Source organism: Rattus rattus, chromosome 5 (assembly GCF_011064425.1).
Source record: "Rattus rattus isolate New Zealand chromosome 5, Rrattus_CSIRO_v1, whole genome shotgun sequence".
Taxonomy (NCBI): Eukaryota; Metazoa; Chordata; class Mammalia; order Rodentia; family Muridae; genus Rattus; species Rattus rattus.
The window spans coordinates 89931847-89946122 of record NC_046158.1 but is presented as its reverse complement, the minus strand read 5'-3'; the positions used below and the strand labels follow the sequence as shown (position 1 = coordinate 89946122).

At 37.9% G+C, this 14276-nt stretch overlaps 1 protein-coding gene and 1 pseudogene across 1 annotated transcript; one reads left to right on the top strand and one right to left on the bottom strand.

Moving 5' to 3' along the window:
- Window positions 1–3924: 3924 nt before the first annotated feature.
- Window positions 3925–8594, top strand: LOC116900948 (annotated as a pseudogene).
- Window positions 8595–12971: 4377 nt separating this feature from the next.
- LOC116900555 (olfactory receptor 4K3-like) lies at window positions 12972–13910 on the bottom strand. The gene has a single exon (XM_032902281.1). It carries the CDS (start codon window positions 13908–13910, stop codon window positions 12972–12974), a length of 939 nt encoding a protein of 312 aa, XP_032758172.1.
- Between the last annotated feature and the right edge of the window lie 366 nt (window positions 13911–14276).

The window sequence follows — 14276 nt, the reverse complement described above, 5'->3', positions numbered from 1 at the left end:
AGTCACTATCAGCTATTGACATTATATCCCTAACCTAAACACTTTTCTGTTTCAATAGTATGAACATGAAAATAGAAAAATTATATGCTGTAAGCACATATTCTTAACACTTATACTTTTGCAGCAATTAATCATTTATTAGGACTTAAACAATATATATCTGTATGGTGTATGCGGATGTGGTAAGGAACATATTCCAGTTGTTTATTCATAACTTTATTTAATCTTCCTTTCATTTTATTCCTGCAATAACTAAATTTCACGTCATGTCTCACTAGATTGGTGACCCATTTTACATCTCTCTCTATTCTGAAAGTTACCCTACATACTGAGCATATCTGTTGTAAAAGGGCCCTCTCCTGTTAAATGGTAGAGCTGTGAGGAATAGTTGCATGCTGCTTCTGTGGTTTAGCAGGCAAATAAAAAATGTTCTGATGCAGACATAAACATATTTCAGAGGGAATGCATCTTCGTGATGTGGGAACTGGTGATAAACCACAAAATTTTAGACATAATAGATGATAAGTAGATCATGCATCGCTTTCTAATTTGTAACAAAGGAAAGAAATAATTGTTAACCCCAACCATAGTAGCAGTTAGTAAAACAGATACACAGATATGTTTTCAGAGCCGTCTTAAAGAGAATGAGGGAATGATCTAGCTCACCAGACTCAATATTTTTGAATATCTCAGATTTTCCTCCTCTGTACTGTGTCCATGCAAATACACCCATGTTGTGTAAAGAGAGTGTCTTGGAATAGTTGACTGTTGACCTGACTTTTATTTACCACCTGAATTTGTCCCATGGGCAAAACTTGCCCAGCCTACCTTCTGAACAAAATAGAACCCTCTAGGTAATTATCTTGGACATCTCTTTGGGGTTTCTTTGTTTAGAATAATACCAAGTACTTCATATTTATGAAATATAAGAGGCACATATAAAAATGTAAATAAGTCCAGAATTTAAAATTAGTAAAGTAGGATGAATCTTTCTGTGACCTTCAAATGCCACAGTGGTACCTTATTCATATTTGATCCTCTATTCTGCATAGGTAGAGTTCATACACATTTTGTTTTCAGTTTTAAGAGAAGCCATGTATCATGTGTTTTCTTTGACCATAACAAAGTTGTTCTCTAATACGTGATAGAGTTGTTTCAAATAGGCAGGCAATGCTGATCATGTAGAAATTGAATTTCATTATATTCTCTGATAATTTGCTATGTTGGGATGTAGGAACTTAACTTTCAAATCATTAAGACCCTAGGAGGTTTAAAAAAGGACATTGATATGTGTTTTAAACATTTATTTTGACTATGTATGTATATGTATTCATACAATCACGTTATATTAAAACAGCTTTATTGTAATAAATTATGTAAGTACTATTTAATATTTAAACTAATCGTCTCCTTTTTTTCTCTAGTTATACACTTTTATCTGAAACATAATTTAGCTAATATTAGCAGAGCTACTGCAGTTTCTTTTGATGTATGTCATGATAATGTGCATTTCTCATTTAGTTTTTTTGGTGAAACTCATGCTGGATACTGGTCATGTAGCCAAGATCCTATGACTAAACAGATTAAGGACCTAGGGGAAAAACCAAATACTACTATTCTACTAAAAGAATATAGCCATAAGATGAGTCCTAATTACATGTTATACTCATAGATCAGTGTCTTGCTCAACCATCATCACAGAGAATCTTCTTCCTGCACAGAGAGGAACAAATATAGAGACTTACAGCTGGTCAGTACACCGAGAGTGAGAAAATTGGGTATCTTTATCTAATCTCTCCCCTTGGCTCAGGGAACTATGGGGAAGAGAATTTGTAAAGATTATAAGAGCCAATGAGAACAGAAGACCAGGAAACATGGCCTTGTAAACACAATAGACCCACAGAGTCTGTGTCATCATGCACAGGTCTGTTCAGGTCTAAGTCAGGTCAAGTCCCAGTGCTGAGAAGGGTAGTGGGCACAAACCCCCATCCTAATCTATAGGCTTTCTCCAATCAATAACCAGTCACACAGGAAAAAATGATTTTCTCTAATGAAGTCTCACCAGGTATACAAACACACATAAGGGCAGAGTCCATACCCAGCAACAGATAGTCAAAAATACCCTAAAATTTCTATTGTCTCCATTTGTGTTTCTAGAAACTTCTCATTTCCTGTAGATTATTCACTCCATTGACACAGAGTTATATTTGAAAATCTGGTGACTATTATTAGTGTAACATTAGTAATTATGACAACTACTACTACTGTTCTTTTTTATCATTATTATTATTATTATTATTATTATTATTATTATTATCATGTCTCCTCTTCCATTTGGGTTTAATATGTTTGAACCCCTTTGCTTTTTATAGCTAGAGATAATTAATTTTATCTTTTAAAAGTCAACTCTAAGTTTTTATTCCAATTTATATATACATATTGCAAAATCAGACATTTATATGACTGATAGGAAAGGAAAATAATATTTAGGTTTCATAAAAATTAAAAGTGGAGTTAATATGTATGCCAGCATGCTATTTCCTAACAAATATCTGCAGCTCTTGAAATTTGCATCAAAAAGATATCTGCATGGCTATATTTTTATGGTATTACTTATCACAGTGAAGTTGCCAGTTTAATCTTCCATGGATAGGTGCATAAAGCCAGAAGTGGTTGATAGCCCCGAGGGAACTGTTCTCCAATTGCAGCAGGCAGATGCATGGACGTACTCACATATGTAGAGGTGACCCTCATTCACACTGTATTAATTGTGTCTCTATATATTTGATTGTTAATTGTTGATCTAGCCATGAGCTAAATGCTAGCAGATTCTGGTTCTGTCATTACTGTGAGCCATTACCAGCCTCCTGTTTTGTAAATCTGAAATAAAAGGTCACACTGTCCTCTATCCATAGACTGCCAACGATTTGTATCAGATGTTTCTCATTGCTTATTGATTTTTATAAAGAGCAGACGACCAAAAGTTAGAGCAGGAAGGAGAAGGTGGGACTGCCGAGAGGAGAGAGAAATACAGTCTGGGAAGAAGAAAGAGGAGAGTCCTTAGGAGAATTGTTTTGAAAGGAGATATGGGAAGGGAGATGTGTTACTGGCCAGAAAGTTATAGCTAACCATGTGGTGAGTATCAGATGAGCAAGTTGAGAGGCTTCCCAGCTAAGACCTATGCTTTAAAATATTCAAAGGTCTCCGTGTTATAATTTTTGGCAGGCAGGTCACCAAGCTATTAGAAGTAGAACACACAGCAACAGTTACAGCTGTCATGAAACCTGACAAGCTCCAGCCGGGAGTGGGAGATACTCACAAAATCCTATTACTGAGGAGCTACTGGCGTTTGGTAAAAGCTGGGACAGGTCAGTCCCTTTCCTTTAGGGGTAGGATCTCTGGTAGGTGGACCACACATCAGGGTCCTTATTATCAAGAATAAATAACTGGACAGTGCAAACTTGACTCAATGGAGAAAGATGGGGGAAAATGTAATGTCAAAGCTGGGTGAGTGAGAAGGCATTGGAAAGAGGAGTTTTGGGGAGGTAAATATGTTAAAAGTTTGAAAAAGAAATTAAATTGTTTTAAATACCACCAACTTATAATCACTGTAATATTAAACACAGAATAATAGAGATACACAGCACTGATCCAGCTTAGAGATGAACATTCTTGTAACATGTGCACATACATGTATATGCTTCACACAAACAGAAAACAGGAACTGAACTGCGGTTGGAGGTGGCGGTGGATGTGTGGACTCGAGGCCTGGCTCCTGGGTGGTAGCTGAGACAGCAGTGATAGCCGGTGACCCGGTCCAGAACCAAGTGGCAGCAGGTGGCCCCGGGCTCTGCATTGCCAGCTTCGAGCTCAGGCTCGGCTAGAGAGGACCAACTACATCAAAGGCCACCAGAGGTAAGTTGATGGTTCATGCTGAGCAATCGACTCCTGAGCTACTACAGGTCCAAGGCAGAGATGAGACAAACCTGCCGAGGTACCATCAACCTCTCCACAGCCAACATCACTGTGGAGGACTCTTACAACTTCATCATTTCCAATGGCTGTGCCTCAGACCTACCACTTGAAGGCCAGCTTGGAAGTAGAGCATCGGCGCTGGGTGACAGCCCTAGAATGGCCAACGCCAAGGCTGTGAAGATGCTGGTCGAGTCATCAGATGAATCAGGAAATGAAGAGTCTGTCTCACAAACTGACAAGACTGAGTACCAGAATACCCTCCGAACACGCTCCAGCAAAGTGGAGAACCTGAGCACGTGAGATGACTTGATAGCTAAGCAAGGCACCGCCCAGCAGCGTTCCCTCAGTGAGCTGGAGTCCCTGAAGCTGCCTGCTGAGAGCAATGAGAAAATCAAACAGGTCAATAAACGAGCCACACTCTTTAGATTAATATCCAATGCCATGATCAATGCCTGCAGAGAGTTCCTCTTGTTAGCCCAAACGCATAGTAAGAAGTGGCAGAAGTGTCTACAGGGCGAAAGAGACCAGAGTATTTGACTGGAAGACTTTTGAGCAACTGGTGAAGAAGCACAATCACCTGGAGAGAGTTTTCTGGTGCTGCCAGCAAACACTGGATAGCACTGGGTCTGGTAAAGATCAGTGCCGTCTGGCAAAGGGGACATGAATGATGAAGATGACGAGAATAAATTTTTTGATGCACCAGGGATTATCACCAAGCCTGGAAATTTGGCCCACCAAAACGTTCTGGTAGCAATATCAGTAGAGTCAGCAGTGACATCAGCCTTGATGAACAGTACAAGCTGGAGGAGACCAAGAAGAGAAAGCGAATGAGAATACCATAATAGACAAACTACAGCCTCAACTTGTGGAGCATCATGAAGAACTGCTTTGGAAAAGAGCTCTCTAAGATCCCAACGCCAGTAAACGTTAATGAGCCCTTGTACATGCTTCTGAGCCTTGCTGAAGATCTGGAATACCGTGAGCTCTTAGCCCGAGCTGCAGTTTGAGAACTCTCTAGAACAGCTCTGCTATGTTGAAGCCTTCACTGTTTTCTCCTATTCCACTCCTGTCTTCTGAACCAGCAAGCCATTCAACCCTCTCTTTGGGGAGACATTTGAACTGGACCAACTGGAGGAGAATGGTATCAATCCTGTGAGTGGGTGAATCATCATCCCCTTGCTGCTGCATACCATGATGAATCCAAAATTGGCTGGACATTGCATCAGGAAGTTAAAATCACCAGCAAGTTTCTAGGCAAATACCTCCTCATCTTGGTACCATCCACTCCACCTCAGTACCATCCACTGCATTTTCCACGCAACTGGGCAGCATTATACTTGGAAAAATGTTACCACAACAGTACACAACATTATTGTGGGCAAGTTGTGGATAGATCAGTCTGGTGAGATTGACATTGTAAATTACAAGACAGGAGACAAGTGTAATCTTAAATTTGTTCCTTATAGCTTCTTCTCTTGGTTTGTAGCAAGAAAGGTGACAGTTGAAGTGACAGACCCATCAGGAAACGTTCACTTTGCCCTCTTGGGGATATGGGATGGGAAAATGCATTGTTTCAAAGTACAGCCAGCCTTTGGGGAAAATGAAGGTGATGCTTGGCAGAGAGGCCACGCAGCAGAAGAAAGTAGGGTGATGTTGTGGAAGAGGAATCCATTACCAGAGAATGCAGAAAACATGTACTACTTCTCCGAGCTTGCCCTCACTCTCAATGCCTGGGAAGGTGGCACTGCTCTTACAGTCGGTCAGTTGTGGTCTGACCAGAGACTGATGGAAAATGGGAGCAGGGATGAAGCAAATGCTGAGAAGCAGTGCTTGGAGGGGAAACAGTGACTTTCCAGGAAGAAGAGAAGCAGAAAGCCATGGAAGGTGGCACACCACAGGACCCCTATAAAGCACTGTGGTTTGAGCAGAAGAATGGCCCTGTCACCAAGGACCTAACCCATGTTTATAGGGGCAAGTACTGGGAATGTAAGGAAAATCAGGGCTGGGGTTCTTATCACTATTGCTCTGTAATACAGCTTGAGGTTAGGAATGGTGATTCCCCCAGAAATTCTTTTATTGTTGAGAAGATTTTGCTATACTGGGGTTTTATTTGTTATTCCAAATTTATTTGTAAATTGCTTGTTCTAAGTCTATGGAGAATTGAGTTGGAAATTTGATGGGGATTGCATTGAATCTGTAGATTACTTTTGGCAAAATGGCCATTTTTACTATATTAATCCTGCCAATCCATGAGCATGGGAGATCTTTCCATCTGCTAAGATCTTCAGTTTCTTTCTTCAGAGACTTGAAGTTCTTGTCATATAGATTTTTCACTTGCTCAGTTAGAGTCACCCCAAGGTATTTTATATTATTTGAGACTATTGTGAAGGTTGTCATTTCCCTAATTTCCTTCTCACCTTTTTATCCTTTGAGAAGAGGAAGGCTACTGATTTTTTAATTAATTTTATTTCCTGACACTTTGTTGAAGTTGTTTATCTGCTATAGGAGCTTTCTGGTAGAATTTTGTGGGTCGCTTATGTACACTATCACATCATCTGCAAATAGTAATATCTTAATTCTTCCTTTACAATTTGTATCCCTTTGACCTCTTTTTGTTGTCTAATTACTCTGGTTAGAACTTTGAGTACTATATTAAATAAATATATTTTATACTGAATAAATAAGGAAAGACTGGGCAGCCTTGACTTGTCCCTGATTTTTGTGAGATTGCTTCAAGTTTCTCTTCATTTAGTTTGATGTTGGCTATTGGTGTATTGTATATTGCTTTTACGTTTTGGTACTTGCCTTGAATTCAAGATCTTTCCAGGACTTTTAGCATGAAGGGGTGCTAATACCAATACTTCTCAAACTATTTCGTAAAATAGAAATAGAAGGAATACTACCTGACTCATTCTATGATGCCACAATTATTCTGATACCTAAACCACACAAGAACCCAACAGAAAAAGAGTACTTCAGACCAATTTTGCCTATGAATACTTATGCAAAAATACTTAATAAAATTCTTGAAAATTGAATCCAAGAACACATGAAAAACATCATTCACCATGATCAACTAGGTTTCAAGGTTGAAGCAAGGTTGGTTCAATACGCGAAAATCCATTAACACAATCCATTATATAAACAAACTCAGAAAAAATTACAAGAGCATTTCATTAGATGCTTAAAAAGTTTTCAACAAAACACAACACCCCTTCGTGTTAAAACTATTGGAGAGATCAAGAATTCAAGGGCTATACCTAAACATAATAAAAACAATATACAGCAAACCAACAGCCAATATAAAGTTAAATGGAGAGATACCTGAATTAATCCCACTAAAATCAGGAACAAGAGAAGAATGCCTACCCTCCTATCTATGCAATATAGTATTCAAAGTTCTACCTAGAGCAATAAGGCAAGAAAAAGATATCAAGGGGGATACAAATTTGCAAAGAAAAAGTCAAGGTATCCCTATTTACAGATGATATGGTAATATACATATGCAACCCCCAACATTCTACCAGAGAACTTCTAGAACTGATAAACAAGTTCCACTAAGTGGCAGGATATAAAATTAACTCAAATAAATCAGTAGCCTTCACAAATCATAAATGGGCTGAGAAAGAAATTCAGGAAACAATGCCCTTCAAATAGTCATAAATAATATAAAATATCTTAGTGTAACTCTAAACAAACAAATGAAAAATCTCTACGAGAAGAACTTCAAGTCTCTCAAGAAAGAAATTGAAGAAGACATCAGAAAATGGAGAGATCTTCCTTGCCTATCGATTGGTAGGATTAATGTAATAAAAATGTCCATCCTACCAAAAGTGAGCTACAGATTCAATGCAATTCACATCAAAATTCCAAAACAGTTCTTCAAAGACATGGAAAGAGCAATTCTCAAATTTATCTGGAAAAACAAAAACCCCAGGATAGTTAAAAGAATTAACAATAAAATAACTGGGTGAATCACCATCCCTGACCTGAAGCAGTTCGACAGAGGAATAGTGATTAAAAAAACTGCATGGTATTGATAAAAGACAGACGGGTTGATCACTGGAATAGAATTAAAGACCCCAAAATAAGACACCACACGTTTATAGACACTTGATGTTTGAAAAAGATGTCAAATATATACAATGAAAAAAGGAAAGCATCTTCAATAAATGGTGCCGATCTAACTGATAGTCTGTATGTAGAAAAATAAAAATTGATTTGTATTTATCACCTTGCGCAAAACTCAAGTACAAGTGGATCAAGTACCCCCATAAAACCAGATACACTGAATATAATGCAAGAGAAAGTTGAAAAGAGCCTCAAACTCATTGGCACAGAACTCCAATGGTTCAGGCTCTGAAATTAAGAATTGATAAATGAGGCATTAAGAAACTGGATTGCTTTTGTTATACCAAGGACATAGGCAATAGGACAAATTGGCAACCTACAGATTTGGGAAAAACATTCACTAAGCGCACAGCTGATAGAGGCTTAACATCTAATATATACAAAGAAGTCAATAAAAGGTTAGTTTCTTAATGAAAATGTTTTTATGTATTATATTTTCTTTGTAACCTAGCTTGATTTGTGCCTGTCTTACCACTTTTCAGCACTAGATGGTGATGTAAGTCTTAATTTGTTATTAATTCATAGTTGGTCAATATTTCCTTGATACAGGATAGCTAAAACCTTGGTTTCTCCCAAATTCACAAATGACATGTTATTCTGCACGGACTAAGTGTACCAAATGGATATTCCATATCTGAGAGGTTTTTTTTCCCTCCCTGGGTCGGATTAGAGCTTAAATGCCTTATCTGTCTTCAATGATGTCTATATCTGCTGTAAGAGAAAGTCTCTCTGATGATGACTTAACAATGGACAGAATTGGGCTGGAGAGATGGCTCAGTGGTTAAGAGCACTCACTGCTCTTCCAGAGGTTCTAAGTTCATTTCCAGAATCCCCATGGTGGCTCACAACCATCTGTAATGGGATCCGATGCCCTCTTCTGGTGTGAATGAAGAGAGCAACAGGATATACATATACACCCAATAAATAAATGTAAAAAAAAAAAAAATCAAGCAAAGAACAATGGACAGAATCCCTGAAGTTGGCTTTGTATTTGTATATTATAACTATTACCACCAATTCTACATTTGTGTATGTTAATTACCTCTTGCATTCATAAATAATTCTAAACCATTATCTCCACTTAAGCAGTTATTTAAAATAGAAAGCTGTTCAGGGAGAAAAACTTTTACTTTGAGGGATCTCTACTTGAAGCTTTCTCATATTTTAGTAGATAGCCAAACACTCATGTGCACTTGGCAGCATCAACTGGACTCACATGGTTACTAATAAGGGAACATGAATTTAGAAGGGACATTGTAACTTTAATTTTGTCAAATCTTATTTTTTAAATTTTTTATTAGATATATTTCTTTACTTACATTTCAAATGTTATTCCCTTTCCCGGTTTCCTGTCCAAAAGCCCCTATCCCCTCCCTCACCCCTCCCCCATATGGGTATTCCCACCATACATCCCCCTTACTGCCCCACACCACATTCCCATACACTGGGGATCCAACCTTGTCAGGAACAAGGGCTTCCCCTTACACTGGTGCCCCATCAAGGCTATTCTCAGCTGCATATGCAGTTGGAGCCCTGGGTCAGTCCATGTACAGTCTTTTGGTAGTGGTTTAGTCCCTGGAAGCTCTGGTTGGTTGGCATTGTTGTTCTTATGGGGTTGCAAGCTCCTTCAACTCTTTCAATACTTCCTCTAATCCCCACAAGGGATCATGTTCTCAGTTCAGTGGTTTGCTGCTACCATTGACCTCTGTATTGGACATGCTCTAGATGTGTCTCTCAGGAGAGATCTATATCTGGTCCCTTTCAGCATGCATTTTTTAGCTTCATCGATATTATCTAGTTTTGGTGGCTGTATATATATGGGCCACATGTGGGGCAGTCTCTGAATGGCCATTCCTTCAGTCGCTGCTCTAAACTTTGCTTGCATATCCCCTCGTATGGATATTATTTTTCCTCTTTTAAGAAGGATTGAAGTATCCACATTTTGGTCAGCCTTCTTCTTGAGCTTCCTGTTCTCTATGGATTGCATCTTGGGTAACTCGAGCTTTTTGGCCAATATCCACTTATCATTGAGTGCATACCAAGTGTGTTTTTCTGTGATTGGGTTACCTCACTCAGGATGATATTTTCTAGTTCATTCCATTTGCCTATGAATTTCAGGAAGTCATTGTTTTTGATAGCTGAGTAGTATTCCATTGTGTAGATGTACCACATTTTTTGAATCCATTCCTTTGTTGAAGGGCATCTGAGTTCTTTCCAGCTTCTGGCTATTATAAATAAGGCTGCTATGAACATTGTGGTGTATGTGTCTTTGTTGTACGTTGTAGCATCTTTGGGAATATGCTCAGGAGGGGTATAGCTGGGTCCTCAGGTAGTGGAATGTCCTATTTTCTGAGTTGTCAAATCTTATTTTTAATGATGGTTCTTAAATGCTTTAAACTTCCTTTTAGCCCATCACCCACCAGAGGTAATGGGAAAGAAAGGATACTGAGGTAGTGAACCTGTTTAGAAAGCTTCTTTGGAGCAACTCACATCTGTGTTGTCTAGAAGTTGACAGTTGAGTTCTCAGGTTGGCAGCAGCAGATCAGTCCACTCACAAACAATTCACTAATATACGGGCAGTCCAGTTCAGTAGAGTTGGGTTAGCAACAGTGGTGACAGACCTAGCCTAGACATCCAGGCCTCAGCCTCAGTCTTAGCGTGAGTCAGCATGAGGGGCAGGATAAACTCCAGGAGCAGTTTTCAGCCGTGCCTCTCTCAGTAATGGGAAGTGTTGCACAACTAGTTCTATAAGCAAGGCAAGCTCAATCTTGGCCACTGTCAGACAAGTTCTATTTATACCCTCCAAATATTACCTTTCCTCTACAGACTTGCCTTAGCATGTGTCTTAACTCAGCACATATCTGGCTTAAGCGCATTTGGGTGTCTCAGCTGACATCACTCTGCCAATCTGCTGGAGTCCAAGGTAACTCCAAGAAACTGTAGCACACCACCAGAAGTTTTTTTTTTGGTGTATTTCTTTCTATGGAGTCCTGACAAATGCAGCTAAACTATGCAATGTAAGGTGGACTAATACATGTGTGTTATCAAGTTATTCCTCATCACATGTCTTTTCACAAGCTTGCTTTAGCAGAAGATCCTTTCATCTGTGTCTGCTTCAGCTAAATGTTTCTTTATGTGTTTGCCCCAGAAAAACACCGTCCAACCAACTTTTCAAAGAATCCTTAATTTCCACTTGGGAATATGTATTGGGAGAAATCCTGGAGGTATTGGATGAAGGTAATATGGATGGATATGATAAAGTTATATTGTACACATATATGAACCATTCAAAAATAAGATTTTAAAGAGGTAATGTTTGTTTCATAGCACAGATCATCATGTAACATATTGTATATTGTATGTATCTTAGGGAGCAGAAGTGTGATATTGTGGTTCATATTTTATGTAAATATAAATTTGTAAAATCAGTTGGTCTTTGATAATTGTATGTATTTATATTAATTATTCAGGTAGGGTTTTGATCCTTTTATTATACTTTTTCAAATATTGATTCCTTATTCTTAGAATTCTTTTTTTAGAATTTTTATTCTTAGAATTAGTCTTAGAATTTCTTATTGTAAGAATTCAGAATATTTACACATTTAAAACTTTGTAATTTAGACAAGTTGATCAAAATTGCTGAATTATTATAATTAATTGACTTGCTTTGTCCATATAAAATGTTCTTTTTTCTCCCTAGTATTGAAACATACTTTGCCTAATATAAAGAAGCTGCAGTTTCTCTTGATTTAGTACTCCTCTCTCTCTCTCTCTCTCTCTCTCTCTCTCTCTCTCTCTCTCTCTCTCTCTCTCTTCTTCTTCTTCCCCCCCTCTTTTTTGAGATGGAACCCATGCTGGACATTGCTCATGTATCCCCAAGCCTAAGACTAAATAGATCAAGGACCTAAGCGGATACAAAATACTTCTTTTCTACTAAAAAAATATAGCCATAAAATAACCCCTAATGACTTGCTATATTCATAGGTCCGTTACTTGCTCAGCTATCATCAGAGAAGTTCTTTGAGGCAGATAGGGACAAATAGAGAGACCCACAACTGGATAAGAAGCAGAGAATGAGAAACCTTGAGACAGACCTAAATGGAATGTGTCATATAAATTCTCCTCTCGTGGCTTAAGGAACTATGAAAAAGAAGAGGTATACAGTTTGTAAGAGCCAATGGAGACTGAATACATGAAAGAAATAAGAGTTTATGGAAACAGTAGAACTGATACATATAGAGAAAGTATAGTTCATAAATTTATTTAAATAGTAAACAACAATTTAAAGGAAAATTTTGTTCTTGAAATTCAGATAATTGAGAAAAACAGTGTATTTGTTTATATAACATCTTTTAATAAGTTTATAAAAACCAATATCAAGTAATGTCCACTGATGTTTCTTATGCAGTTCATAAATTGGATTTTATTTTTCTAAAGTTTTCTTATCCCTTTTTAATCTTTTGGATAAAGCTTGGGTAAAGTAAATGATGTTACCTTTTTATAAAGGGGTGAGTAAATTTTTGTGGGATATCGTCAGGTAGAAAATAAAATTTTCATGTTGTTAGAGCAATATTTAAGTTAATTTTACAAAAATAGATATGAACTCAACAGATACATTTAGGTTCTTCTTCATATTGCTGAAGACATGTAAGAGCCACTAATAATTATCTTAAAAGGAGGATCAGTTTTTGAAATTTTTCAGAAATAATTTGGTGGCATATATGATTAAAATTTTAATTTCCAGAATTACATTATATCTATTACATATCAAAATACTGTAACTAATTGTACTTATGAATTAAATACCCCAAATTTCAATCTTGTCTCAGTTCATGAAATTTAACATATGGATAATTTCTTTGGCATTAAGTACTTACCTTGTGATTCATAACATAGCTTTTAAATCTCTTTAGAGCATTTTTTATTTCTTTGTTTCTCAGTGTATAAATGGCTGGATTTAGGAGAGGTGTAACAACAGAATAAAACACAGCAAGAAATTTGTCCAACCAGGTGATATTGAGGGGCCACACATAGATGAAGATGCAAGGCAGAAAAAGGAGCATCACCACGGTGATGTGGGCAGTGCATGTGGACAGAGCCTTAGATGCTCCAGCTTTAGCGCTCCTGTGAACAGTGACAAGGATATATGTGTAGGATATGAGTAACAGAATAAAGCAGGATACAACCACTATCCCACAGTCAGCATTCATTAACATGTCCAAGTCATGGGAATCTATGCAGGCGAGCTTGATTACCAGTGGCATGTCACAGAAAAAGCTGTCTATTTCCAATGGGCCACAGAGAGGTAGCTGCAGAACTGCTACCAGCTGACTCAAGGCATGCACAAAGCCAACAGTCCAGGATGTCAACACCAATCCAGTGCATCTTCTCAAGTTCATGATGGTGAAATAGTGGAGTGGTTTGCAGATGGCCACATAGCGGTCATAAGCCATCACCAGCAAGAGCACCATCTCTCCTGCAGCAATGCAATGGGCAAAGAAGACCTGGGACATGCATCCTTCAAAGGAAATGGTCTTGTTCTCCCTGAGAAAGTCTGTGATCATTTTTGGAGTGGTAACTGAGGAAAGCCATATATCAACAAAGGACAGGTTGGCCAACAAGAAGTACATAGGGGAATGGAGATGACGGTCAATGGTTATTAAGAACATGATGACAATGTTTCCTGAAACAATGAGCAGGTAAAGTATCAAAAATATCACAAAGAGCACAACCTGAAGATTCTGTGAGCGAAAAAGTCCCAAAAGCACAAATTCTGACAGCTCAGACTGATTTCCTCCATTCATTTTGTCTTAAGAATCGACCTACAGAGAAAAAAAAAAGAATTTGAAAGGATGAGGAGGACAAATGGCTTGTAGATTTTGACATTTACCTTGAGAGTTAATATCTGTCCATCACATAAATGTAGAAAAGTCTTCACCAAATATGAATGGCATTACTATTAATGTAAAACCTTATGCGCCACAGTTAATTTTGTGGAAGCAGAGGATCAGATTACATTTATATGAACAGTGTTTAAGAAATGTACTCTGTATGGTTGGAAGGAAAAATGTAGGTCACAAGGTGAGAAGTTGCAAACTATAATTGGTTTTGCTTATCACGAATATCTTACTCTCTAGTTCAGTTTAAACAAACTCTCAATGTGGAGCCAG

What these genes read in the sequence shown, in the direction of transcription:
- LOC116900555 (XM_032902281.1), bottom strand. Translation starts at nt 13,910, where the DNA reads ATGAATGGAGGAAATCAGTCTGAGCTGTCAGAATTTGTGCTTTTGGGA.